The 24,635-nt window shown below is 51.1% G+C and overlaps 1 protein-coding gene across 4 annotated transcripts; it reads right to left on the bottom strand.

Annotated features, from left to right (window-relative positions):
• Positions 1 to 1,319: 1,319 nt before the first annotated feature.
• Positions 1,320 to 21,486, bottom strand: Cln8 (CLN8 transmembrane ER and ERGIC protein). 4 transcript variants are annotated; one of them, XM_071610644.1, is made up of 3 exons: positions 21,329 to 21,486; positions 7,623 to 8,292; positions 1,320 to 2,944 (listed from the first exon to the last, which is right to left on the bottom strand). In XM_071610644.1, exons 2-3 carry the CDS (start codon positions 8,163 to 8,165, stop codon positions 2,621 to 2,623), a joined length of 867 nt encoding a protein of 288 aa, XP_071466745.1. In that variant the 5' UTR covers positions 8,166 to 8,292; positions 21,329 to 21,486; the 3' UTR covers positions 1,320 to 2,620. The 4 variants fall into 4 exon arrangements, with proteins under 4 accessions (XP_071466745.1, XP_071466744.1, XP_027807915.2 ...); XM_071610643.1 differs by lacking the exon at positions 21,329 to 21,486 and adding an exon at positions 17,048 to 17,120; XM_027952114.2 differs by lacking the exon at positions 21,329 to 21,486 and adding an exon at positions 12,401 to 12,512.
• Positions 21,487 to 24,635: the final 3,149 nt, after the last annotated feature.

Here is a 24,635-nt window from a genome sequence, read left to right on the forward strand (position 1 = left end):
TTCTGACACTGAACCACAGCTTCTTGACCTTGGACTGCCAGCCTCCAGAACCAGGGCAATCAGTCTGGGATTGTGCTGTCACAGCAGCACAAGGACTGAGACCCACAGGAAGTGCCCACCAGGCTGGGCACCATACCCGAGTCGGCTGGTGCTGACGCACCCAGGAGCAGGCATGGCACGCAGGGGCCGTGTCACCATGCGTAACCACAGCGGCTCCCAGCCTGGAGCTCCGCGGCTGTGCAGTGGAGGCAACGGTACTTCCTGCAGGGCTGCCAGTCAGAGAAAGGGGGACATCACGAGACCCTTGGGTTGAGCTGAAGCATTGCCACCATGAGCAGAGCTACACCAGCTGGGCCACACTTTGGGGAGTGGTGGGACGCTGAGAGGAGCAGGCTTGGTGCTAGATGAGAAGGGGTGGTGGACAGGACAGTCCCCTCCCTCCTTGTCCCACGTTCTGAGTCATTCAGGCTTCCTGGCCCATTTGGTGATCCAACTTTGGAAAAAAAAAAACCAAAACATGGACACCAAGAAATATTTCCTACCCACCGAGAAAGCACAGTGCCAAGGTGCGGCACCATGGCTAGCCAAAGAGCCAGGCCGGCCCACGGAGTGCTTTCCTCCCACCGTCACCAGGGGAGATTGAAGGCCAACACTGCCCCATCGTGCAGTCTTTCAAGTGACTGCAGAACCCCTGACTGTTACCTGAAGCCTCCCAGGAAACGCCTGTTCCAACTCCACCAGAGGAAGCCTGAGGCATGAGGCATGGGTCTTGATGGTAGCCAGCGCAGCCACTGAGTGGGCTGGCAGGCTCACACCAGCAGGCTGCTCGCCAGCACTGCCAGTACCATGCCATGTGTCAGGTCCGCTCGTACGCTGGTGGGGGACAGGCACCGTGCGACCTGGAGGGTGCTACCATCCACGGGGCAACAAAGGCTACTGGGTCCCAACATTCCAAAGCCTTGTGCTCCTCACTGACAAGCCCCTACTCAGAAAGGAGCCACGCGTGCAGGACACCCCCTGAGTGGGTAGGCTGGCGGTCCCATCCACCAAGAAAGAGGGCGTCAAGTGTGGACCCCTGAGGAGGACAGACTCCCAGTGAAGTACAGACACCAGTTCAGCCCAGTGCTTGAAAGTGCTTCTCGAGCACATGAGGTTTGACCGTCACATTTGTTTCCAAGACAACATATCACCAGGTGTGCAAATACTACCTGGGTACAGCGTGGTAAAAGCCAGGTGCATTGGAGACCCCTTCTCAAGAGCTGGTTGCAGGTCCTGGTCAGTGAGGGAAGTTCACTTTAAGAGATGGGAACTGACATTCATTCGGGTTCTGTAAACATCAGTCACTTTATTAAACTTCTGCCCAGTGGAAAACCACCAGCTTATGCTGGTTCCATGGGACAGGGCAGAACGGAGCAGCCATCAGGAGCAACAGGGTTTTTAGTTAAGGATCTTAGCAGGGACATAGCTTAAATACTTTTAGGATGAGATAAATAGGCATATATCTTGATCTAAACACAATCAATAAAGTTAAAGCACCAGTCATCAAAATACACTATCCCAAGAGTTCCATGGTGCAAACAAGCAGGGTCACATGATTTTAAGAGCAATAAAAACATATTTTCTGCAAGCACTTATTCAAAGGTGCTTTGATAAAAATATACTTTCACTTTTAATTATGTACTTATGGGGAATAAAATGTTTGTAGGTCTGTCAACACTGCTAAGTTGGTGTGCAGATTCTACCTGGGTACAGCGTGGTAAAAGCCAGGTGCATTGGGGACCCCTTCTCAAGAGCTGGTTGCAGGTCTGCCCAGGGCCACTAGGGTCAACCACACATCTCAGGGAAGAAGTCCTCAATAACTTGCCTTAAAGTCCACAAATATCAATCAAGGATTCAGGGTCTGGCCTGGGTACCTACAGGCCACCATCAAGTAAAAACGGCTCTGAAATCCAGACACATCTGTTTGCTGAACACTTACCTTATTCTGTCAATTGGGAAATACAATGTCAATAAAAATCATTTAAAAATCTTTCTTGATTAAAAAAAAAAAGTGGAAGTTTTTATAACTTGCACTCCCGTCAGGGCAGGTGGCATCCTGGGTGGCAGTCTCCTACCCAGGGCCACCGCAACGGCTCCACTGCCACTAGGTGGTACCATTACACACCAGCTTTAAAAGGCCATACACTGGGACTTCCTTAGGCCAATCCTTTCCAACTAAAGGAAAATGTCTTTGGAATAATACACACAGAATGTGAGCCTGCGGCTAAGAGGAGTCAACGCAGCCCAGAGCACACCTGCTAGGAGCACTGCAACGAGCACTCCCCAGCCGGCAGTGTGCCTGCCACCAGGGCTCCTCCTCCGAGCTAACTGCCTGCAGGAACAAGCCAGAGGAGTCCAGGAAGTCACAGTGGCAAAGATCTGCTCCGGAAGGTGAAGGAGGCCTCGTAATACTCTGTGGCTACTTCAGAATTAATACTAGTGACTAGAAAGCCAGGGTTCCACTTAGCGCTACACAGATAGTCAAGACCTTATTTGTTACAAAAGTCACTGTTCTCGGAGCTGTGGAACCCATGTGCTGCATCCACAGACACAGTGGCCCACCTGGTCCCGACTACGGCCACTATGGCTTCTTCTTCTGCAGCACCTGACCATTGGTCCTCTCTGGCCGGCTGCTCTTGGTCTCAGGCTGTGCAAAGTTCCAATCCACTGGATTGAGAAGCTGCTGGGTCTTCTTGTGGGTCCAATATGGATTAATGATGAGTGTGAGCAGGGCCAGCCCAACAAGGAACAGTGCGAAATGAGGCAGGTACAGGCTGCTGACGAGGCGTCCCCAGTGCCAGAAGCACACCCACCACATGTGGTAGGTGAGGACCATGCGACAGTGAAACATGTGGATCATCAGCCACTGGTTGAGCTTCCAGAACAGCGTCTCGGACCAGCCGGCCTGCGGACCAACAAACGAGTGTCAGCATGCAGCCAGCCAGCCTGCTCACACCTAAGGAGGCCTCGTCCTCTGCCAGCAGCGGGCTTTCTGGCCAGGGCTCCGTGCTCCCTGCGTTTCACTCTCAGAGCACCTAGCTCTGAACCCGAGCGCCTGAGCCCTGGTGAGCCCTGCTGGCACCTCACCTGCCAGCCTTGTCACTCTTGATTTCTGCTCCCTGAAGCTTTGCTTTACCTTGAACTTGCACACATTGGGAAAATCAGCTCTGCTTATGTAGCAACAGCAGAAGATAGATGCCATCAAGCCCTGCACCTTGACTCAGGAAAAGAACCTTCTAGAACAGAGAAGCTCAGGGTAAAATGCAGGTCCTGGTTCACTTTTCTTTGTTTGTTTGTTTGGTACTGGGGATTGAACCCGGGGGGTAACTACTGAGCCACACCCCCAATCCCCAGCCATTTTTATATTTTATTTAGAGACAGGGTCTTGTTTAGTTGCTTAGGGCCTTGCTAAGTTGCTGAGGTTGGCTTTGAACTTGTGATCCTCCTGCCTCAGCCTCCTGAGATGCTGGGATTACAGGCATGCACCTCCGCACCTGGCTCTGGTTCAATTCTTAATATTTCAACGTCATGAGTCCTTGGACACAGGCCAAAATGGACTTGCCTTAACTATGCTGAGTGACCACTGAAGCTAGTTCCAGCGTAACTACTGGGCCTGACCCATGAGACCAGGAACACAAGGGGCAGGGCCCTGCCTGATGCAGACCAAGGTACTTCCTGGCACCAGCTCCTTCCCAGGACTGGGATACTGTCCTGCACTTGCAAAAGGACATCAGCAGCAGGAGCAGCCACACTGGATGCAGGGCAAGCGAGAGAGACAGGCAGGGCCAACCTCTGAGACACGTCACTTCAACCTCCGCAGTCACTGAATCAACAAGACAGGTATGCTGCTCTCACGCTGGCCTGAAAGTGTGCACACCACACTGGCAAAAACCAGGGGACGGGATCAAGACACAAGGAATTATCTTGGTGATACACAGGAAAAATAGACAAAGAACTTATGTTTTATTCCAAACATTGTGAATGTGCCCCTGAAATAACCTCCTGAGACGGCAGCAGATCAGACACACCTGCTCTTCCTCACACTAGACAATGCACAGGGAACCTGCATGTGGAGCAGCCTGGGCTTACATACCAGTGTGTGCACGTGGCCATAATCCTAGAGGTTCAGAGGCTGAGGCAGGGAGATCATGAGTTCAAAGCCACCCCTGGCAACATAGTGAGTACCTGTCTCAAAATAAAAAACTGAAAAAGGGCTGTGGCTCAGTGATTGGTTAAGTTTCTTGGGTTCAATTCACTTCTTTGGCATCTTGGGCTGTGGTGTGGAAGTTCGTGTCCCAAAGACCGAGTCCTGAGGCTCATTCATTACGGATTCTAACCACATCTAGACCCAGCCCTAGGCATGAGCCACCCTGTGAGCCTGGCAAGGCCACCTAAGTCAGGCTGGCCTCTTGTTTTGATTTATATCCTTTAGCCCTGTCAAGTCAGACTCAAAGATGGGAAATTCCAGGATCCGGACACCCCACTCTGCAACAATCCACGAGCTTTATTAGGAGCTCAAAAGAAGTTGGATGTTTTAAACACAGCCTTCATTTATAACACTTAGTATCTGAAACAGGACAGTAAAAAAGCAGAGCCCCGGGTCATACCGACCCTCAGCTGCATTAACTCAGGAGGCGCACTTCTGGGGTGGGTCTGCTGGCCATGTGCAGTCAACTGGAGGAGGGTAAGAAGTAAATGCTCGTCTCCGTCCTGCACAAACTGCACCCTCAACACCAACCCCAACAGTCTCTCACTAGTGGTCACTCCACCTGTGACAGTGTCCCCGAGGTGCTGAGGGCTCCCGGGCTGGCCCCACCACACCTGAGGAGCAAGCACCTGCAGAAGCCCCTCGCTGGGAGGCAGGCCCTCCAGGAGGTGCAGGCCACTCCCGTCTCGGCTGGAGGGACAGGATGTGGGGAGCCCAGCCAGCCCCAGCCCTGACTTCCTGAGGAATGCAGACAGGAAGACCTCCATGTCTGTCTGCCTTCCTCTCCTTTCCTTGCCATCCCCTTCCTTTCTCCTGTTTTTCCTCCCACATTTTTTTGGTGTGTTATTGTGAGATCTGCTGTGACACATCCGTCCATGCACACAACGTGACAATATAGTTGGCCAATATTACTCTCCAGCACGTCTCCTTCCCTCCTTGCCTCCCACTCCTTGCCCCTTTTCCTCTATGGACCTCTCTTTGACCTTTAGGGGACACTCCCACCTTTGTTTTCTCCATGTGTAAGAGGAAACACATGACCCTTCACCTTGAGTTTGACTTATTTCACTTAACGTGATGGTCTTTAGTTCCACATTTTTCCTGAAAATGCCATAATTTCATTTTTCCCATGGCTGAATAAAACACAGTTGTGTATATACACCATATTTTCTTTTTCCATTCTTCCCTTGATGGCCACCTGGGCTGGTTCCATAGTTTGGCTATTGTGAATTGTGCTGCTATAAACATGGGTATGCCTGTGTCACTAGAGTACAATGACTTTAATTCTTCAGGATAAATACCAAGAAGTAGGATAGCTGGATCATATGGTGGTTCCATGCCTACAGTTTTGAGAGGCCTCCATACCGATTTCCATATTGGTCATATTGATTTGCACTTCCCTAATTGCTAATGATGTTCAACATTTTTTCACGTATTTGTTGTTCTTTGTATTTCTTCTTTTGAGAAGTATCTATTTAGTTCATTTGCCCATTTATTACTTGAGTTATTTGATATGTTGGGTGTAAAGTTTTTTGAGCACTTTAGATATTCTAGATATTAATCCTCTCCCAGATGAGTAGGTAGCAAAAATTTTCTCCTATTCTGTGGGTTCTCTCTTCACATTCTTAATTGCTTCCTTTGTTATACAGAAGTTTTTTAATTGATGCTGTCCTATTTATTAACTCTGGGCATTATTTCCTGAGCTTAAGAGGTTTCTCTCTCTTTTTAAAAATTTTTCAATAAAAAAAAATTTAAAATGTAAGACATTTGTAAACTCGTTTTCAAAACACATGCATTATCACAAGCCCAGCATCGTGACCTTAGTTCAGTGACACTGTACATCTGTGAGCGAGCATTCCCAATTACACCATGCTCTGCATGGCAGGGCTGCTTTTGAGACCCTGCTTTTCAGTGCAAGAGGAATAGGCGGGCAGAGAGCTGGCCAAGGCCCCTCTTGCACATATTCCTTCATCCTCAGGATGCCTATGCTGGTACCCATGCCAAGTCAGGGGCAGGGAATTCACAGAGAAAACTAAATCTCCACATAACATGGGCAGGTGCTGATAGAGCCCCAGGTCCCAGAATTTCACCTAAGATGGTCCCACACTTACCAGCTGCTACATATCCACTCTCGAGGCTGGCACAGCACCCAGGGGTGGGTGGATGTGTAGTGACTTTTAGTGTGATCATGGCTCCCACCTTCCTCTCTGGTGAAGCCCACCCAATCGCTCTTGCCACAGACAAGCATGCAACCTCAAACCTTGCCCCTCAGGGATCCCTGCAGCTCCTCATTAGCCTTCTAATGGTGGGAACTGTTTGTCTCCAGTGGCTGCAGGGGACACTCGGTACTGTGGTCTGTGGTACCCACCTCATGCATCTTCACTGCACATGCCTCAGAAGGGGCCGTGACCCTGAACACTCCTGTCACCTAAAGACATAACCAGCTATCGCCCAAATGGGGTCATGGCAAATGCAGGTCCTAGCACAAGGCTGGGCACACAGCTGGGTCTCCAAAAGTGCGTGTTGTGCTGCTGGCTCTCCTATGACACAACAGGCCTACATCCAGTAGATCCTGAAGTACACAGCTAGTGCTGCACAAACGCTTGTCACACCAACTAGGTGACACACCATGCCATCACCCACTGGCTCTGAAGGCTGGAACAACATTTTTATACTCATTCATTTCCCTTCACAAAGCTTACCTACCACAGTGTTCTGATTGAGAAATGCTCCAAAATATGACCTATATGTCTGAATTATTAAACACTAGTGGTATTTCAAGTTCTGTATAAAATACTCTGTGAACAAGGTAATATATCATAAAAGATTGCAAGATTCTTACCAAAAAAATTGTCAAAAAGGATTTAACATGAAGATAATTTTGACACCAAAATGAGAATCCTCACCATGTACAGAAGACACACATTAAAAATATGCGTCTTCTAAACAAAAGGGAAAACCTGGGCAAGTCTCCACACTAGGGGCCAAGTCTGGCCACTTGTGAACACCCTGTGGGCACCACGTGGCCTGGGGTCAGCATGGCCATCTGAGCCAGGGCGAGTGAGAACTAAAAAGCAATAAGGATATATGTGTACACATAGGTATTACTTCAAAATTTTTTTTAAGCATTGAAAGAAAAAAAAGCATGTTTTCAAAAAGAAAGCAAAGTATCTTAAGGAGCAATAAGTATGAAAAGCTTAAAATCAAGAAATCAATAATAAAATTGAAGCTAATAAAATTCGACTACATGAGCTTCTTCCTGCATGGGTGGGCTGTGGTCCTGCTGCCGATGGGTCCACAGTGCTCAGCCAGAGGTTAAATGTTCAAGGCACCTTGTCCAGCATCCTCTGCAGTAACCACCTCCCATAGATATGCTTACCTTTAAGAGCATCCAGGAAATGCAGGTAAAGGGGGTGCTCATCTCCAGCAGCAATGTGGTCATCGCTAGGTAGTGGCCAGCTCTGAGATTGATCGCTGAGCCTAGAAATCCAAGAAAGGCAAAGAGGTGGTGCACAACCAGGAACAAGTCAAAGGTACGGAAGAACATGTTGGACAGGTGAACGGCCACATTTTCAAAGAAGAAGAACCCTGTGGCTGTGGTGATGTGGAACCAGCACCAGTTTTGCTGGCCAAGCGCTTTGTCAGCTTGAAGCACAGGGTCCCACAGCAGAGCCCACAGGCCCGCAGCTGAGCTCTGGACGCCAAAGACAGCCCGCGTGGCTGCCAGGTCCCAGAAGACCTTCTCTCTGGCCCCTAGAGAACGGTAAGTGGCGTTGAGGGAGGACGACAGCTGGTGGCAGGCCACAAAGACACCCAGGTAGAAGACAAAGCCTGCGACCACCAGTGTGGAGCGGATCTCCCAGGAAGCATAGTCCAGGTCAAAAACGCTGTTGGATGTGCCCCCTTCGCTCACAGGAGTCATTGTCCCAAACCGTACACCAGAGTAGTCCTGGGGCCAAGGACGTCTGGGGGCTGCTGGGCCCTGTGCTGTGACTTGTGGAAGGAGACAGTGCAGCTCGCGCTGGGATCTTCATGTATCCGCCTTTGATCTGAAGAAGAGAATGCACCGTATGTTGACTTTACCGAAGGATGCATCATTGCCCCAGCAACACACACTCAGAAATACTTCTTTAATTCTGTCTCCTACTCCTATGCACTTACAAAGACCACAACACTGCACGATCACTCCCATGGGCAGTACAGGAGAGTGAGCAAAAATGAACTCTGGATGGAGCGGCACACCCGTAAACGTGAACGGGCAGGAACACTGGAACCCAATCGCACTGGACTGCACACTTCCTGCGGATTCCACAGGCAAATAAAGGCAGCCTGTCCATCAGGTAGATGAGTCACAGTCCACAGGAAGAACATCTAGGTTACCCTGTAATAGTTTTAAAGACTTTACTTCCAGAACCTGAGAGAACATTGTCTTGGTGCTCCAGTTTGTTTTGTGAAGCTGTGTATGAAGCTACACATGTCCTATTTCAAAAATTCACTTTCTCCTATTAACAGTGGCTCAAGGCAGGAGATACTCTGAACCATATCAATGTATTTATCTACTCAAAAAACACATTCATCTGGGTATGGTGGTACATACCACTGATAACAACTACGGGGGTGGGGGGTGGGGGTGGGGCCAGAGGCAGGAGGACTGCAAGTTTGAAGCCAGTCTGGGCAATTTAGTGAAACCTTTTCTCCAAAGAAAATAAAAAGGGATGGTGTGTTGCTCAGCAGAGAGCACTTGCCAAGCATGTGAGGCCCTGGGTTCAACTCCCAGTACTGCAAACAAAAAACAAGTTAAAATAAAGCAATAACTGTCCTCTGCAGCAACGTAAAAGTATAAGTTCATTCGTTCCCTGTACTTTCTATATTTCTGCTTTTTTACTACCATTTCCTATTCTAACTTAAGTCTGATAAACTTGGACATCACACAGTACAGGCCCCACATTCCACTTCCAACAGACCCAAGAACTCCCTGCCTCCATGCTGGGAGGTAGCCATCTCATTTGTCCCACTGTCAACAGCAAGAGCTTGTTCTAGGAACCTGTGTTCCCATTCCTCATGTTATTTCCTTGGTTAAGGCACTGGTGGGGCTTCCCAAAGCCAGTGGGGTATGTCTGCCCAGGACCTACAGGAGTCTTCAGGAATAACCCACCTACCCCTCTGGACTCCATTCCCAACATCCCCTCATCTCACCCCATGCTAGAACCTTCCAGTTCTCCGAAACATCACATTCTCCTTGACTGGGCCTCTGAAGTGCTGAGACCCCCTGCTGCCTGCACTAAAGGCATTTGTTCCAGACATCTTCCAGGCTAGAGGAAGTGCCTCCACTGTAAGCTCCTGAAGCACCTTGTATTTTCTCCACTCCTACACCCCAAATGCACTCTAATGGCTCAATCCAACCTCCACCAGACAGGCTCTTTGAGGGCACAGCCCATACCTGCCTGTCCATTGTTTTATATTCTGCTGGCTGATGCAATGTCTGATACACAGCAGGTATTCCTGAAATATCTGCTGACTACACAGATTGTAAATTGTGCTCAAGTGGTCAAATTTACCTAAGATTGGACCTATTTTATGAAACTGGAAAAACCAGTCTCGGGTTTCTCAGAAGTGAAGAAACCACTCTGCTTCCTGACCATGATGTCCTGAGCTGCTTTCCTCTGCCATAATATTCAACCTCACCTTGGACCCAAATCTATGGAGTCAGCTGTCTGTGGACTGAAACCTCTGAAACTGTGTGAAATAATTTTTTTCTTTCTCTAAAAGTGTTCTTGTCAGGGCTTTTGGTCACAGCAATGAAAAAGCTGACTGAAACAGAAATCGGTACATAGAGTGGGGTCCCTGTTGGGACCAACCTGACCATCTGGTTCAGAAGAATTTGGAGCTGATTTGTGGGGGGAAAATTTTTGAAAAGTTCAGCAGTGAAAACTGGAGAAGCTTTAGAATGTTGTAACTGGAGCTTAATGAGCCACTCATGGGAGGTCAAAAAACCAGAATGCAAACAGGACTATGGACAGTAAAGACTAGGCTCATGAGGGTTCATAAGAGGACTCTATTGGAAATTGGACTAGCAGGCATTTGTGTTATGTTCTGGCTTGGAAGTCATTTACATTTTGCCCATGTCCTGAGATTTTCTGTGAGCCTAAATTTAAAGGTGATGGACTTCTTAATGGGACACAGGAAATTTTGAGGCAGCACAGCAGTCAGGTAGTGGCATGGAGAGTGCTGGTAGCTTTTAACCAAGTTTACTGTGATGACCAGGAGCAGAACAGAAAAATTTCAAAAACTTGAAGTTTGGCCAGAAAACTGCAAGTAAAACTGTGTCCAAGGAAGGTATGGTTGGTAAAGTGATTAGGGCTACTAAAGAAATGCTAAATGCTTTACCCAGAACCATAGGAAAGATGGCTTGATGGCATCTCGGGAGTTGGCAAGACCATACCTATCTCAGGCTCAAGAATGTAACAGAATTCCATTGAGAGGAGACCATGGGGGCACTCTGCTTGCACAGAGGAGCCTAACAAGTTGTTTCACCAAGTACAGCTGCCCAGGCATTTAGAGGTTGGTGCAACTGTGGTCCCAGGAGGCTTGGCTACTGCTTGAGATGGTGTCAGACCTTGGCATAAATCACACGGTACTGGTTCTACAGGAATGCAGGATGGGTTAGGGGGTCATGAAGGCTTCCACTGAGAGGCCAGGAAAAGTATAGTAGAGTTGGAGTCCCTGTGGGTTGCCCCTGAGAGAGCAATACATGGAGATGTGAAAAGGAAGCCAAAGCTGCAGTAGAGACACCTCCACCCCAAGAGAGGCCAGTAATGTGAGACATAAGCCAACAAAAGTTGTAGGAATTAAAAAGAAAGAAGCCAACAGAGAAACCACAACCAGCAAGGTCATAAGGTAGAGCTACACCAGCCCTTTAGAGAGAACATCATGAGGCCATGTGCCCCAGATGCGAGACATGGAGCTAGACTTGTTTGCCCAATTGGATTTCAGTCTTGCTTTGGTCCCATTTCTTCTTTCTAAACCCCTATTTCTCCCTTGTGGAATGGAAATGTTACTCTGTGCCATTATATATCCGATATAACAGGACTTTAACTTGGACTTTTGGGTAATGCTGGAACCAGGACGGAATGTCGGATTTACACTGGGTGTCCCCCAATGCTTGTGTGTAAGTCCATGCACACAAGAAAGCTTAGAGGCAAAATGATTGAATTATGAGAGTTTTTAACCGAATCAGTGCATTAACTGGGGTGACTGTAGGCAGGTGGGGAGAGGCTGGAGGTGGGTCACTAGGGTGTGTCTTTGTGGTTTATATTTTTCCCCTGGTGAGTGAAGTTCTGTCTGCTGTTTGCCATGTCTTGAGTGGCTTTCCTCTGCCATGATATTCACTTGAGGCCCAGAGCTATGGAGTTGGCAGTCTATGGACTGAGACCTCTGAAACCATGAAGACCAAATAAACTTTTTCTTCTCTTAACAAGGAAAAACAAAACAAAACTGAAGGACCTGTGAAGCTACCTACTCCAGCCCTTTGTTTATAAAACAGGCACATGAAATCGGCCACCCACAGGAGCCTCTGCAGCAAGGATGCAGTCTGACCTGGCACTTCCTCAGGGTCAGGAGTGAAGAGTAGGATCCCCCCCTGGGGCTGTTCCCCAGTGCTCTGGGAGGGCCTCCAGATGACAACCATGAGTAGGCAGGCTGGCGCCACCAGGAGCACTACACTAGCCGTCTACGGCAATTCCTGGAAAAACATCCTAGGCCACACCCCTGATGACACCAAAAGCCCCAGCTCACATGAGCCCATGCCCACTGCGAGTTCTGGGGTTTATTACAAATGCCAGAAGAAACCCCTGGAACTATTAACTCCTGGATTTGAAGGTGGTCATATAGTCAGAGGCAAGACCCCAGAGACGTGTGTTCTTTCAACTTTAATACAGGTCATGTTGTGTGAACAAAACTCTTTGAGTTGGAGGAGAAAAGACCACTAGCACTCACATCTCTTCTGGAATTCAGATGGCTCCATGTTGTTCCACCCCTAGTACCTTCTTGGGGTATGTGGACTCTGATGGATGATGGCCAGAAGGCTATTCTGTCCCAAACCAACACTTCATGGCTCATGCCTCTGATTGTGTTATGGTAAGAATCCAGTGGACTTACACATCTCCAAATTTAACAATGAACCAAGAGACTGACCAGAGACCTTGGCCCTGGTGTGGTCTGTACTTTCTGACCCATTGACATTACAGGTGCAGACCTGCTTCAAGCCAAATCCAGAGCTGTGGGAGGAGACAAACCTTAATCAGACCCTTAATCTCAACACGGAACTGCAGCCCACTAAGAGTTATACTGCACAAAACTGCTGAAACATACTTATCCTAAAATGACTGCTTGTGCTTTTCCCCGAGTCAGTCATGAGATCGGGGCTACAGTTCCCATTCTGCCATGATTGCATCAACATGCTCTGGGCCAATCTACCCAGCTTCATGGGGCCTCTGCTTGGCATGGGTGGGTCCCCAATCCAAAAAGTTCTGCCTGCATCCACCTTGTGATGTGATGGGTACCAGTGCTGTTTCAGGAAGGTTCTGAGTAGGTCAGATTGGAAGGGACCCCAGGACACCAGCACTAGATCAAGAACAGCCCAGTCTAGTGGGTTCTCATCTTGGTTTTGCTAACCAAAAGCTAAAAAATAAGCTGGGCTACGCACAAGCCATAATCCCAGCTGCTCAGAAAGCTAAGGCAGGAAGATATCAAGTTCAAAGCCAGCCTGGCAATTTAATGAGACTCTGTCTCAAGATTAAAAGTAGAGACAGAATGCTTGCCTAGCATACAGAAGGTCCTGAATTTGATCCCCAATATCACATACACACACAAAAAAAGAAGCTAATAAAATAAATTTCTCTCTTAACCACATTAAGCCCAAGTGTCTAAATATGAGAGGAAGAAATATACAGAAGTACAGAATAGAAAAGGGCTGAAGCATCTACCATGTGCCAGGCACATTTGGCTGGTTCATTTAATTTTTAATTGCAGAGACAAAATGGTTCCCAGGTATTCTGGGCACCTTTTTGGAAACAGGACCATATCTAAAGGAAGAACTGCATACAGATCAAGCAGGCAGGCCAGAGTTGAGACCCAGCAGGCCCTGAGGGAAGGCCCAGGCAAGGTGCCAGTTACATACGGAAACAGCAGATCATAAACACCAGAGCATCGCCAATTCCCTCACCTGATTCAGTGCTCAGACCTCCTCGTTATGCATGCCCCCACAGCAGTGTGCAGAGAGCCCCTGGGCAAGCCTGTGCATTGGTCTCCCAGTGCCATTCAGCATCCTCCAGCTGAGAAGGCAGAAACTGCCTGAGTTGTACTCAACTGCCTGAGCTGAGGGTAGAAGGCCAATGCCCCACCACCTCCGCCCCTGCACTGCAGGGTCCCAGGATTAGCTGGTCAGCCTTCCCAAGAGTCCTGCAGAGCCCTGAAAGCTGCTGTGAGGCATCTCAGCAGGACAGCTGCAACTCATCCTGAGTCACCAGGTGGGAGCCCAGAGAGGTTCTGTTGGGCCTTTGTCTGGTGGGCAGCACAGAGGGCTAGGTGACAAGCTCTAGTTCTCCTTCTGCATATATTTCTACTCCCTGGCCTGACCACTTCCCTCTCACCTGAGGCAAAAAAGGCTGCGGGGTCACCACTGTTCCCCCTGCACTCCTGCCTCCCATCAGCCCCGAGTGAGGCCTAAAGTGTGCTGCACAGCTGGCGTCACTGTGGCCTCTAGGGCTGCAACCAAGTCCTCCCGTTCTCTACTCAGCCCTTTGGCCTCACTGGTGGAGGCAGAGCTGAGAGAGAAGGGAGCCTGAAAGTGCTGCCACATCAGGACCAGCCTAAAGCCCCCTCTCTGAAGATCTCTGCTTTCTTTGGGAAAACGTTTCTCCAACCCTGTTCTTATTCTTTCTCTGATAAGGTTCAGTTGTTCTACTTCAGTGAATGTTGCATTTAAAAAAGTTTGAATACAAATTAATAAGAGTGCCAGTCCTAGGGGCTGGGGATGTGGCTCAAGCGGTAGTGCTCGCCTGGCATGTGTGCGGCCCGGGTTCGATCCTCAGCACCATGTACGAACAAAGATATTGTGTCTGCCGAAAACTAAAAAATAAATATTAAAAAAAAATTCTCTCTCACTCTCTCTTAAAAAAAAAAAGAGAGTGCCAGTCCTGTGCTGCCATGTAACCAGGTAGCCTTGTCACCAGGAGCTGGGATACAGCAGTCACAGGACCTTTCATCTCTGCCTGCCCCTAATCTGAAGACAGCTCCTGCTCCTGGAGGATGCCAGCATTTTGTGTTTAAGGTAGTTCATCCAAGCCAGTCGCAGTGGTGCACGCCTGTAATCCCAGCAGCTCGGGAGGCTGAGGCAGGAGGATAGTGAGTTCAAAGCCAGCCTCAGCAACCGTGAGGCACTAAGCAACTCAGCGAGACCCTGTCTCTAAATAAAAAACAAAATAGGACTGGGGATGTACCCCTGAGTTCAATCCCCAGTAACCGTCCCCACCCCCTGCCAAAAAAAGTCGTTTATCCAAAACTTGGAAATGAAGTCAAAGAGGGAAAACTTTTTTGCCAAGCCAAATCACGGTTTCAGAAAACCTTCAGGATCTCTTGACTTTTAGGAAAACTAAACACACTTATCAATCACTGATCATGACCAGACAGTCACAATCTGCAACATCGGGGTTAACCTACAGAACACTGATAAGGTTAGTTAAGTTTCCTTTCCACCCAGGATGAAGAATAATCCCAAAGGCTGGGTTTCATTATACAGTGATACCAATTCTGTAACCAACCCAGCAACCATTTTTTGGTATTCCTTTTATTCACTCACTACAAAAATCCTACTTCTGCATATTATCTGTGAACTAGCATCGTCATCCTTGTAGGTCCTTTATTAATGAGCTAAATAACAATGGCATGAGCTGTTTGCATGAGAATTATACTTCTAATATTTTGAGAATCACACATGGGCAGTGGATAAAATATTTTTCCCAAAATCAAAAGAAATACATGCTATTTTAAAAATATAAACAAGCATGAAAACACAGAAATAAAACCTTGTAATCCTCCTACTTGGCTCTAAGCACTATTGCAAGTTTTTGCTACCTGTTGGGTCAATCTTTTTTCTAGATACACATCCCCCCCCCCCACACCGGCTTTTCTTAAAAAAGGATAAAAGTATATAAGCTACCTGTTTCTTTTCTTTAGTGATGTGTTATCACATTTACCCTGCTAATCCTCTTCCAGGTACTTGTGTGTGGCTGCAGAGACCTATCTTAGGGATGTGCTCCCAATGCCCCAAGGTTTTACCAGTTTCTACCATAAAACATTCCCTAGTGAACCTCTCGGAGGCCACCCAGAGAACCTGCTGTTTTAGCTCTTTTCAAGGAGACTGAATGCTCAGGGAGCTCTTCATAACAGAAAGGGCTTAGAAGAAAAGAGTCAGTTCATCACTGTTTCCATAGCAACTAGGGTCTGGGGGCCAGGGACAGCAGGCTAGTGCTGTTCCTGGAAGGTTCAAACTTTTCACAATTCCTGAAAAGTTTAAGTAAAATACAAAATATGGAAAGGAGATAAGCAGTAAATGGATGGTGGCAGATCACACAGAAGGTGAAGTCAAACTGCTTCAGCAACTGCCACCTCTCCCCAGTCACTGGAGAGTCTACAAGGGCTCAGGTGGTCACCCCGAGGTGACTCAGCCAAGTCCCAACTCTGTCTCCTCCTCTCCTACTGGGACCTACCAGAGCCCTCCCACACGGTGGCGACCCAGCCCTCGGCGCCCCTCGCTGTCCCTTCGCACCCCGTGAAAACTGGCCCACAGCTCCCCTAGCTGTACCTCCTCGAATCCCATGAGGACACAGCCCACGGCGCCCCTCGCTGTCCCTCCCACCCCACGGCGACCCGGCCCTCGGCGCCCCTCGCTGCCCCCTCGCACCCCGTGAGGACACGGCCCACGGCGCCCCTCGCTGTCCCTCCCACCCCGTGAGGACACGGCCCTCGGCGCCCCTCGCTGCCCCCTCGCACCCCGTGAGGACACAGCCCACGGCGCCCCTAGCTGTCCCTCCCACCCCGTGAGGACACGGCCCTCGGCGCCCCTCGCTGCCCCCTCGCACCCCGTGAGGACACAGCCCACGGCGCCCCTCGCTGTCCCTCCCACCCCGTGAGGACACGGCCCTCGGCGCCCCTCGCTGCCCCCTCGCACCCCGTGAGGACACAGCCCACGGCGCCCCTCGCTGTCCCTCGCACCCCGTGAGGACACGGCCCTCGGCGCCCCTCGCTGCCCCCTCCCACCCCGTGAGGACACGGCCCTCGGCGCCCCTCGCTGTCCCTCCCACCCCGTGAGGACACGGCCCACGGCGCCCCTCGCTGTCCCTCCCACCCCGTGAGGACACGGCCCTCGGCGCCCCTCGCTGTCCCTCCCACCCCGTGAGGACACGGCCCACGGCGCCCCTCGCTGTCCCTCGCACCCCGTGAGGACACGGGCCTCGGCGCCCCTCGCTGTCCCTCCCACCCCACGGCGACCCGGCCCTCGGCGCCCCTCGCTGTCCCTCCCACCCCGTGGCCACCTGGTCCAGCGCGCCCCTCGCTGTCCCTCCCGCCGCGCCGACGCCGCCCGCCGACCCGGCCCAGGTCCCAGCCCCGCCGCGGCGCAGGCCCGTCCGCGCCCCTCCGCGCTGGGCAGCGGGTCGACCACGCAGCGGCGGCCTTCCCGAGCCCCGACGCCCCGCACGACGGGCAGCTCCCCGCGCGGCGGCACCCGACCCAGCCGGCGCTCACCTGGCCACGGCCCCTCCGGCGCGCCCCCCGCGCCCGCGCCACCGACGCCGCCGTCGCGCGCTCACGCCCGCTGCCGCAACGGCGCACGCGCACGCGCACCGCGAGGGGGCGTGGCGACGGCGGGCCCCGCCCCGGGCGTTCCGCGGTTCCCGCCCGCCGCCGCCTTTCGCGTCCTGGGCGGGTAGCCGGAGCCCGGGCGGCTCGCTGGAGGGGGTGGGTGGGGGAAGGTGTCCAGGGCGAGGTCTGCCTGTCTCCGTGCAGGGGCGTCTCCGGGGGCCGCGGGACCCACCCCCCACGGGACCCCCGGGGACCCCCTCACCCCGACCCACAAGATCCCGCCACGCAGACCCCTGCGGGGCCCTTGCCCACCCGGAAGCCCACGAGACCCCTTCACGGAGAGCCCACGCACGCAGACCCCGCGAGGCCCTGCCCCGGGGAGCGCCTGGCCTCCGAGGGTCCTGGAGGCTGACGGGCTTGTGCAGAGGTGTAGGGGGTGGAGGCACACCCACACGACATGTCCGACATGTCCGCTGGGAGAGAATAGCGTCCAGCCTGTCCCAGAAACTACCCAGAGTCAAGGACGTCCTGGGGCGACAGGTGACACCTGGGCCTGTGCAGCGTTTCCCTTAAGAAAAGGTGACATGAGAAGTGCGGAGCTGTTCTGTTAGTCCCAGTGAGGCTGGCCCTTGTGGCAGAAGTTCCTTAGAGGTGGCCAGGGCCTCTGCCTGCTGGCGTTCTGAAAAGAAGTGTGCCTGCACCACCCTCCTGTCCAGAGACTGGGCCTGGAGGCTGGCCTTGGGTGTCCTCCAATGGGGCCCTGTAGAGCAAAGACTGGCAGACTCTGGAGAACCCAGCCTACCACAGAGAAGGTGGCTCTGGAGTCAGACCTGCGGCAGCACAGCCTGCGGTGTGCACCTGCTTGCTTCTGCAGTGTGGATGCAAGACCGGCCAGGTGCTTTGGGATTTCTGGACCTATCCAGGGAGGGCAGGTGACCAGGAGCAGAGCCTTCCCTAAGGCCTTTTGTAGCTAGATGACTCTGTCACCGTCAGACACACTACAGTTCTGCTTGTCTTATTTATAAATAAAAATGCTGTGTGGTTGTTTTATTTATGTGTTATTTCAGTTATTTGATTTTCCTGTTTCTTCCTGCTAAAATGTGAAGCCTGAGAGTGGGACCCCAATTTTGCTCCCTCTGTCCCCAGGTCTAGAATACTACCTGGCACTTAACAGATGATCAATAAGTGTTGAAAGAACAAATGAAATTAGGTGCTTTTCTATAACAAGAAATCTCCACCCACCCTGCCTGCCCCCACCCAAAGCCTGTTAGACGAGAATCCTTCAAAAATGTCTCCTGAGGCGAATTAAAAACAGGATGGACGCTGAGACTTGCTTTGCCCCCTTTCCTGCAACATGTCAGACACCTGCCTTATCACCCTCAGGACTGTTCTGGGCATGAAATAAGTTTAAATCATGAGTGCAGCGTGAGCACGTCTCCAGCACCTGCTGAGAAAAGTTGGCATTCTCTTTCACCTCTGGTGGTTGCTCTGATATTTCTTCTAGGTTTACTGCTACCCTGCGTCTGTAGGTTTGTATGAAGACATAGTTGAGTGTGTGGGTGCTTGCTGCAGGCCTTCCCTACTCCTCGGTCCATCCTCAGGGCGCTCTAAGGAGTGATGTTGGGACTGCCCTGCACCAGACCTGTGGCTTAGAAAGATGAGCCCTGACCTGCAGGTTAGGTCCTCAGCCTGCAGTTAACGATTGTAGGTAAAACCCAGGACACTCCAGTCGGACTTGAGGACTTTGGATGAAGTCCAGTCTATTCCTTCTCTCATCACCTGAGAAGCCTATGTTTACCACCTGGTCACTGGCCTCCACCCACCCATCTTGGTCACCTGTCCCTCTGCTGCTCCCTCCTACACATGGAACAACAGTAAGGACATTCCTGATGAGCTTACTATGCAAGACATGTAAACACTGGCCTTGCTTTGTTTGGTCAGGTATCACGGGGTCTGCGCAGGCACCCCCAGTGTCCGCTGAGGTCCAGGTGAGTGCAGCTGAACTTGAGAGACACCCACAAGTGGCATGTGACCAGTCTGGACCTTGAGATACTATTGCACTGGTAGTGTGGAAACAATTCACATGACTTTTTAAAGGAGGTGGCAATGAATACTTCATCGTTCCTTTCCTGATCACATAGGCAAAACATGCTCATTGCAACGTTTGGTTGTTTCCTTAAGAAAGACAGACTTTTAAAAGACATTCGCAGACTGGTGGTGCGATTTCTCCTCTCCTGCCTATTTCTTTCTGCTGAACTCAGCAAATGAGTTTTCAGAGGAAGTACCTCAGGGTGAGAGAGGGAGAAGAGAATTCCCATGATTTTAGATCCAAGAGCAGGAGTTCATTCAGTGGGCCCCAGAGATGGTCCTGTTGCCCATCACAGGACTTCACACCAGTAGAACCCAGGCCAGCAGCAAGCCAGAGGCTGTGCAAAGCCAGTCCAACAGGTCAGCTTTCCACCTGCCTGTGGCAAAGACTCACCCTGGACTGACTCCAGGTGGGATTCCAGAGGCCCTCAAGGATACAGCTGTGGGCCAGTTTCAGCAGGAATCCTGCAGGATCCACTTAGTGAAAATCCGCCCCCCTTGATATCTGATTAAATTCCTCACCCGCCCTCAGTATCTTCATCACTTAAGCTTCCTCAGCAGGAATCCTGTTGAGTCCACCCTGCAGGGGTTAACCCCTAAACTGGATGTTCCCTGCTCCTTGGCTGACTCCACCTACCCTGCATTCCAGTTGAGCCCACTGTCTCCCCTATGGCAAGACCCCACTGCAGTTGCCCATCACCATCCTCCCTCAGTCTGAATAAGGATCTTGAGTAATTTCTCTTTAACTGTAGAAAATTAAAGATTCCTACAAAGTAAAATCTCATCAGAGAAATCTGTGTCTTCCTGAAATCATATCTACACATGCAAGCACACTTGTGTCCATTTTTTTTTCCTAAAAGCACATCTTTCTAAAAATGTTTGAGCCACCAAAAAAAAAAAAAAACAGTGCCTAGGGCTTGGATCCAAGAATACAGTAAAGGGCTCTGAGCTTTTTGACCTTGGAGGGTCTGCTTGGCCTTCCCGAGCTGCCCCTGTAACCAGAGTGGGCAGGTCTCTGGTGACATGATGGATGCTCTGTGATCCAAGTCTCTGCTGTTGGGGTGTCCACCACACCACTGTGGGCATGGCTGTTGCTGTGGAACATGATGTCCCTGAAGCTAAAGGTGGCACATGATAACCCTTCCACTTGGTGGGCCAGACTCGGCCATAACAGCCCGCTCTACAAAATGCCCTGAGAAGCCTGTGCTGACCCAGGGCCACAAAGTCAGGCTGTGCTATATGGCCACCTCCTCCAGTCAGTACCTGGGGTTTGTCCTTGCCTGGAGATGGTTTTGGCTTTCACAATTGGGGGGAGAGCTGGGGAAGTGGTCCTTTTCTCCAGAGGGGAGACAGCATCAGATCAGCTCATGGCAGGAAAGCTCCATCCCAGAATGTCAGCAGTGCCCAGGTTGGGAAGCCCTCCTCTGGGAAGAGGAAATGCCTCCAAGTCACTCCACTCCCCTCAGAGAGGGACACAAATGTTCTGGGTGGGACCCCGGTTCGAGGCAGGAACTCTAGGAGTGGGCACAGTGCTCCAGGTGGGAACCCCAGGACAGGGCACTGTGTGCTGGGTGGAGTAAACATCATCCGAGAAATCCTGACAATTACAACCCTTTGCATGATCCCAAGTGGGACTCGGGTGACCTAGAGGGTTTTACGAAAACTTTTTCTTGTTGCCTCTGTTTTGGGATAAAACCCAGTACCTCCCACAAGTACTCCTCTGCCGAGCCACATCCCCAACTATAAACAAAGTTCTTTTTTTCCCCCCAAAGTGGGGTCTTCCTATATTGCCCAGGCTAGCCTCAAACTCCTGGGCTCAAGTGATCCTCTTGCCTCAGCCTCCTGAGATCTTACTTAGGGCAACTTTAAGAAATGCTTATCTTCTTTCCTTAGATATAGATAACCACTTTGACATATTTTCCAACACAGTGACTAGTTTAGGAACAGATCTATAGGCTCAAAGACAGCTTGCCTTCCCCATCAACACAAAGGATAATGTGATGTGAATGGAATATACAGGCATATAAAAGAAATCTAGTGTTCAGAATGTCAGGGGAAGAGCTATAAAGTGGACAAATCCAGCAAATAACACACTGAATCAGTATATTTGTTAATTGACCAACAATGAAAACTTACCTAAGAGTTTTCTTTCCAGATTTTCCTCCTGGAGAATATTTGTAGACAATTACACTTGAAATGAAATGAAAAAGAAATTTGTAGACAAGGATGTGAAACTTGGGAACAGCTGCACAGGAACCACCAACAGGAAACAGGAAACACAACTGCCCAGATCTCATGAAGAGCGAGCCTCCAGATGTCCTCCCTGCCATCACATGGCCTGTCTTCTCACGGGGACCCAGGCAGGAGAGGTGGAGCAAACTGTGACCTAAATAATGACCCGGCAAGCACAGAGTTCATGAGCCATGAGGCTTGAGTCACTTGACATGAAGAGAGGAAGCAGTCCTCCCAAGAAGGAATGGGGTCACGATGCGTCCCACACGCTGGGCCACCTCTGGCTCCAGCCTCCAGCCTGTTGTTAGGCCTGTTACTGTGTGACTGGGTCCAGGTGAAGAGATGGACGGGGTGCACAGTGTGCAGAGGGCCCTGCCGTGGGCACGCAGCCCTCCCGGGGGTGTGACCCAGACGGAAGAGAGCCCAAGGCCATGTTCGACGGAGAGCTTCAGGTCCCCAGGAGAGTGCAGTGGGATGGCTTCATCCCAGCACAGAGGAGGCCTCTGGGCTTCATGCCTTTTATGCTGTCAGAGGACACAGTCACGGCTTTGTTTGCTATTCTAGACGTGGGCAACTCTTCATCCCATAAAACAGAAGGAGTGTTCCAGTGAGCGGGACTGGAAGTTCCCCTGGTGGACAGGGAAGAGCGGAAGGAAGCAGAAGGAGAGACGCAGGGAGGTTGATGATTTCAAAGTTCTTTCCTTGTCGTTAGGGAGGGGAGACAGCAATGGAAAACACCCACGTGGGGCCGGGGCGCGGCTCAGAGGCCGGGTGCCGGCCTGGCAAGCCGAGGCCCAGCAGAAAGAAAAGGGAAAAGGGCAGGAGCTGCCTGGGGCTCCGGGTGGCCTCCCCTGGTGAGGGGGAAGCAGAGGGGGCTTCACTGTCCAGCTCCCCCATCACACTCTGATCTGACAGGCCTGTGTGGAAACTGGCTGTGATCTCTCTTTGTCGCCATTTCTCTGAACACCGGATGACAGCCAGTTTACGGTGAGGGACTGGGACTTCAGCCCGAGGGACTGCTCACTGCTGGGGCCAGTGCAGGAGCCTAGTAGAAAGCAGCAGCTGGCCTCCTCTCGTTTTATTCAACCATCTTTTCCACCGATGAGTGTCAACCCTGGAAATCAATCAGCTGCTGACTTCTAGGAAAAGAGGAGCAAGATTCTTGTCCACACCCAGTTTATTTTTCTTTTCTTTTTTTTCCCAGAAATTTGTGCTGTGTTAAAATAACACCAAGAAACAGATACGGAATTTGCAGTAGTTAGTGTTTCACAGAAGACACCTAGGCGTGCTCATCATTGTTAGTTTTAGTGCATGTCTCATAGGAACAGCTCCCTTCACCTTTGCGCAGGCCACGCAGAGCCGGGGCCTTGTGACGGAGTTCTGCACTGGGAAGCCACTCTCGGTTGGAAGTGCTATGCTCTTTGTGCAGGACTGTGCTCTTCCTTGGTGCCCAGGCTGCTTCAGCATCAGGAGCCTGGCTACCCTCCCAGGGGGTGGCAAACTCCAGACATGGCAAGTGCACCCTGCCCTACCCAGAGCCCGGCTCGCCCTGACTAATCTGGTTCTTCCGGCTGTGAGATGGAGCTCCCACCTCCTGGGCCTGCTGCTGAAACTCACCAGTCCAGACCTGGTCAGCTGGTTTGCCTCGCCCACTTCTTCCCTCGGAAACCACAATAAAGCTCTCCTGGCTCCTGCCCCCAGGCTGACGGGGCCTTGCCTGTGTCCTGCGTGGCTTGATGTGCTTCCCCCGGGTCTGGCCATGCCTGCTCAAGTCAAACTCTGGGTGCACTGTTAAACAATCTGCTAAAACTTACAGACATTTTCAGAAGAACGAACAGTTCCATCAACCCTGTTAAAGATCAATGAAAAATAAAACAAAGACCAAAGAAACGTCCTGAAACAAAATCACCAACGCCTTCAACAACAGCAAGGGCTTGGCATGTACGAGGTGCTGGGTGACACTGTATGCACGTGGGAAACATCAGGAATGATATTTGTAGCCCCGCGCAGTGGCACATGCCTGTAATTCAAGCAGCTCAGGAGGCTGAGGCAGGAAGATGAGGAGTTCAAAGCCAGCCTCAGCAACTTAGCAAGGCTGTAAGCAACTCAGGAAGACCCTATCTCTAAACAAAAAATATAAAAAGGGCTGGGGATGTGGCCCAGTGGTTAAGTGCCTCTGGGTTCAGTCCCCAGTGAAAAGAAAAAAAGAAAGAATGACATTTGTGCTATTTGAAAAGTGTTAAGACTCATACCTCATTTTATGTGCATCCTATTCTAAGCCAAATCCCAAACCTGAGAACAGACATTTCCCCCCAAGAGTTCATCTCGTGGCAGCAGGACCATCAGCCACTTCTTCTGTGATGGCCCTGCGTGCTGGAGGAAGACTGGGGAGGAGGCCTGGGGCCTTGATGCCATCTGTCCCTGGTGAGGTGGTGAAATTGAGGAAGCCACCCACAAAGACAGCACCTGCAGCAAGGGGCAGCGGGCTCTGTTTCCCCCGAGCTGTCACCACCAAAGCAGACTGCACGAGGGGTTCTGAGGACCCACAGAGGTGGCCCCTAAGTGCACAGTGGGGCCTACTTCTATTCAAGATTCCTGAAATAGGGGACCCTCAGCAGCAGCCTGTGTCCCCAGATGCGAGGGGCATTGGTGGGCTTTGCCTGTGAAGAGGGTGATAACTGTATGAACCACACTGCTGCATGTCAAGGGGTGGCAGGGCCCCAGAGAGACCTGGCTCTCCATGTGAAGACTCCTGGAAATCCAGGCTGCTGTACCAAGACACAGAGGGTAGATTATAAGCACCAGACAGGCCCCGAAAGGAAGTCCTAGATCAAGGAGCAGCAGCCTTGGAGTCTGTGAAGGTCTGCTTCCTGGTGCACAGGCAGTGCCTTCTGGCTGCGTTCTCTCACGGTGGGTGGGCAGCTCCCTCCCGAGGCCTCTTTATAAGACCATTAATCCCACCACAAGGCTGCACCCTCAAGACCTCAGCACTCCCAGAGCCCCTACCTCCTGATGCCATCCCCAAGAGGATTTCAGTACGTGAGGTTTGGGGGACACGGTCAGTCGTGCTGTAGCCTGGACTTACAACTCATCTAAGGTGCACTCCAGGTCTAACTGTGTGGGTCACTGCACATGGGTGGGCCCTGCTGCTCCCCCTCTAAGTGTTCATGCCTGTGCCCCTTCCTACCCCGGCTAGACGCTGGCTTTGGCA

Source organism: Marmota flaviventris, chromosome 3 (genome assembly GCF_047511675.1).
Source record: "Marmota flaviventris isolate mMarFla1 chromosome 3, mMarFla1.hap1, whole genome shotgun sequence".
In the NCBI taxonomy this organism is placed as follows: domain Eukaryota; kingdom Metazoa; phylum Chordata; class Mammalia; order Rodentia; family Sciuridae; genus Marmota; species Marmota flaviventris.

What these genes read in the sequence shown, in the direction of transcription:
- Cln8 (XM_071610644.1), bottom strand. Translation starts at nt 8,165, where the DNA reads ATGACTCCTGTGAGCGAAGGGGGCACATCCAACAGCGTTTTTGACCTG. An exon ending in TTTCCTGGATGCTCTTAAAG is followed by an intron (nt 2,945 to 7,622) that starts GTAAGCATATCT and finishes GTTGGTCCGCAG; the next exon opens with GCCGGCTGGTCCGAGACGCT.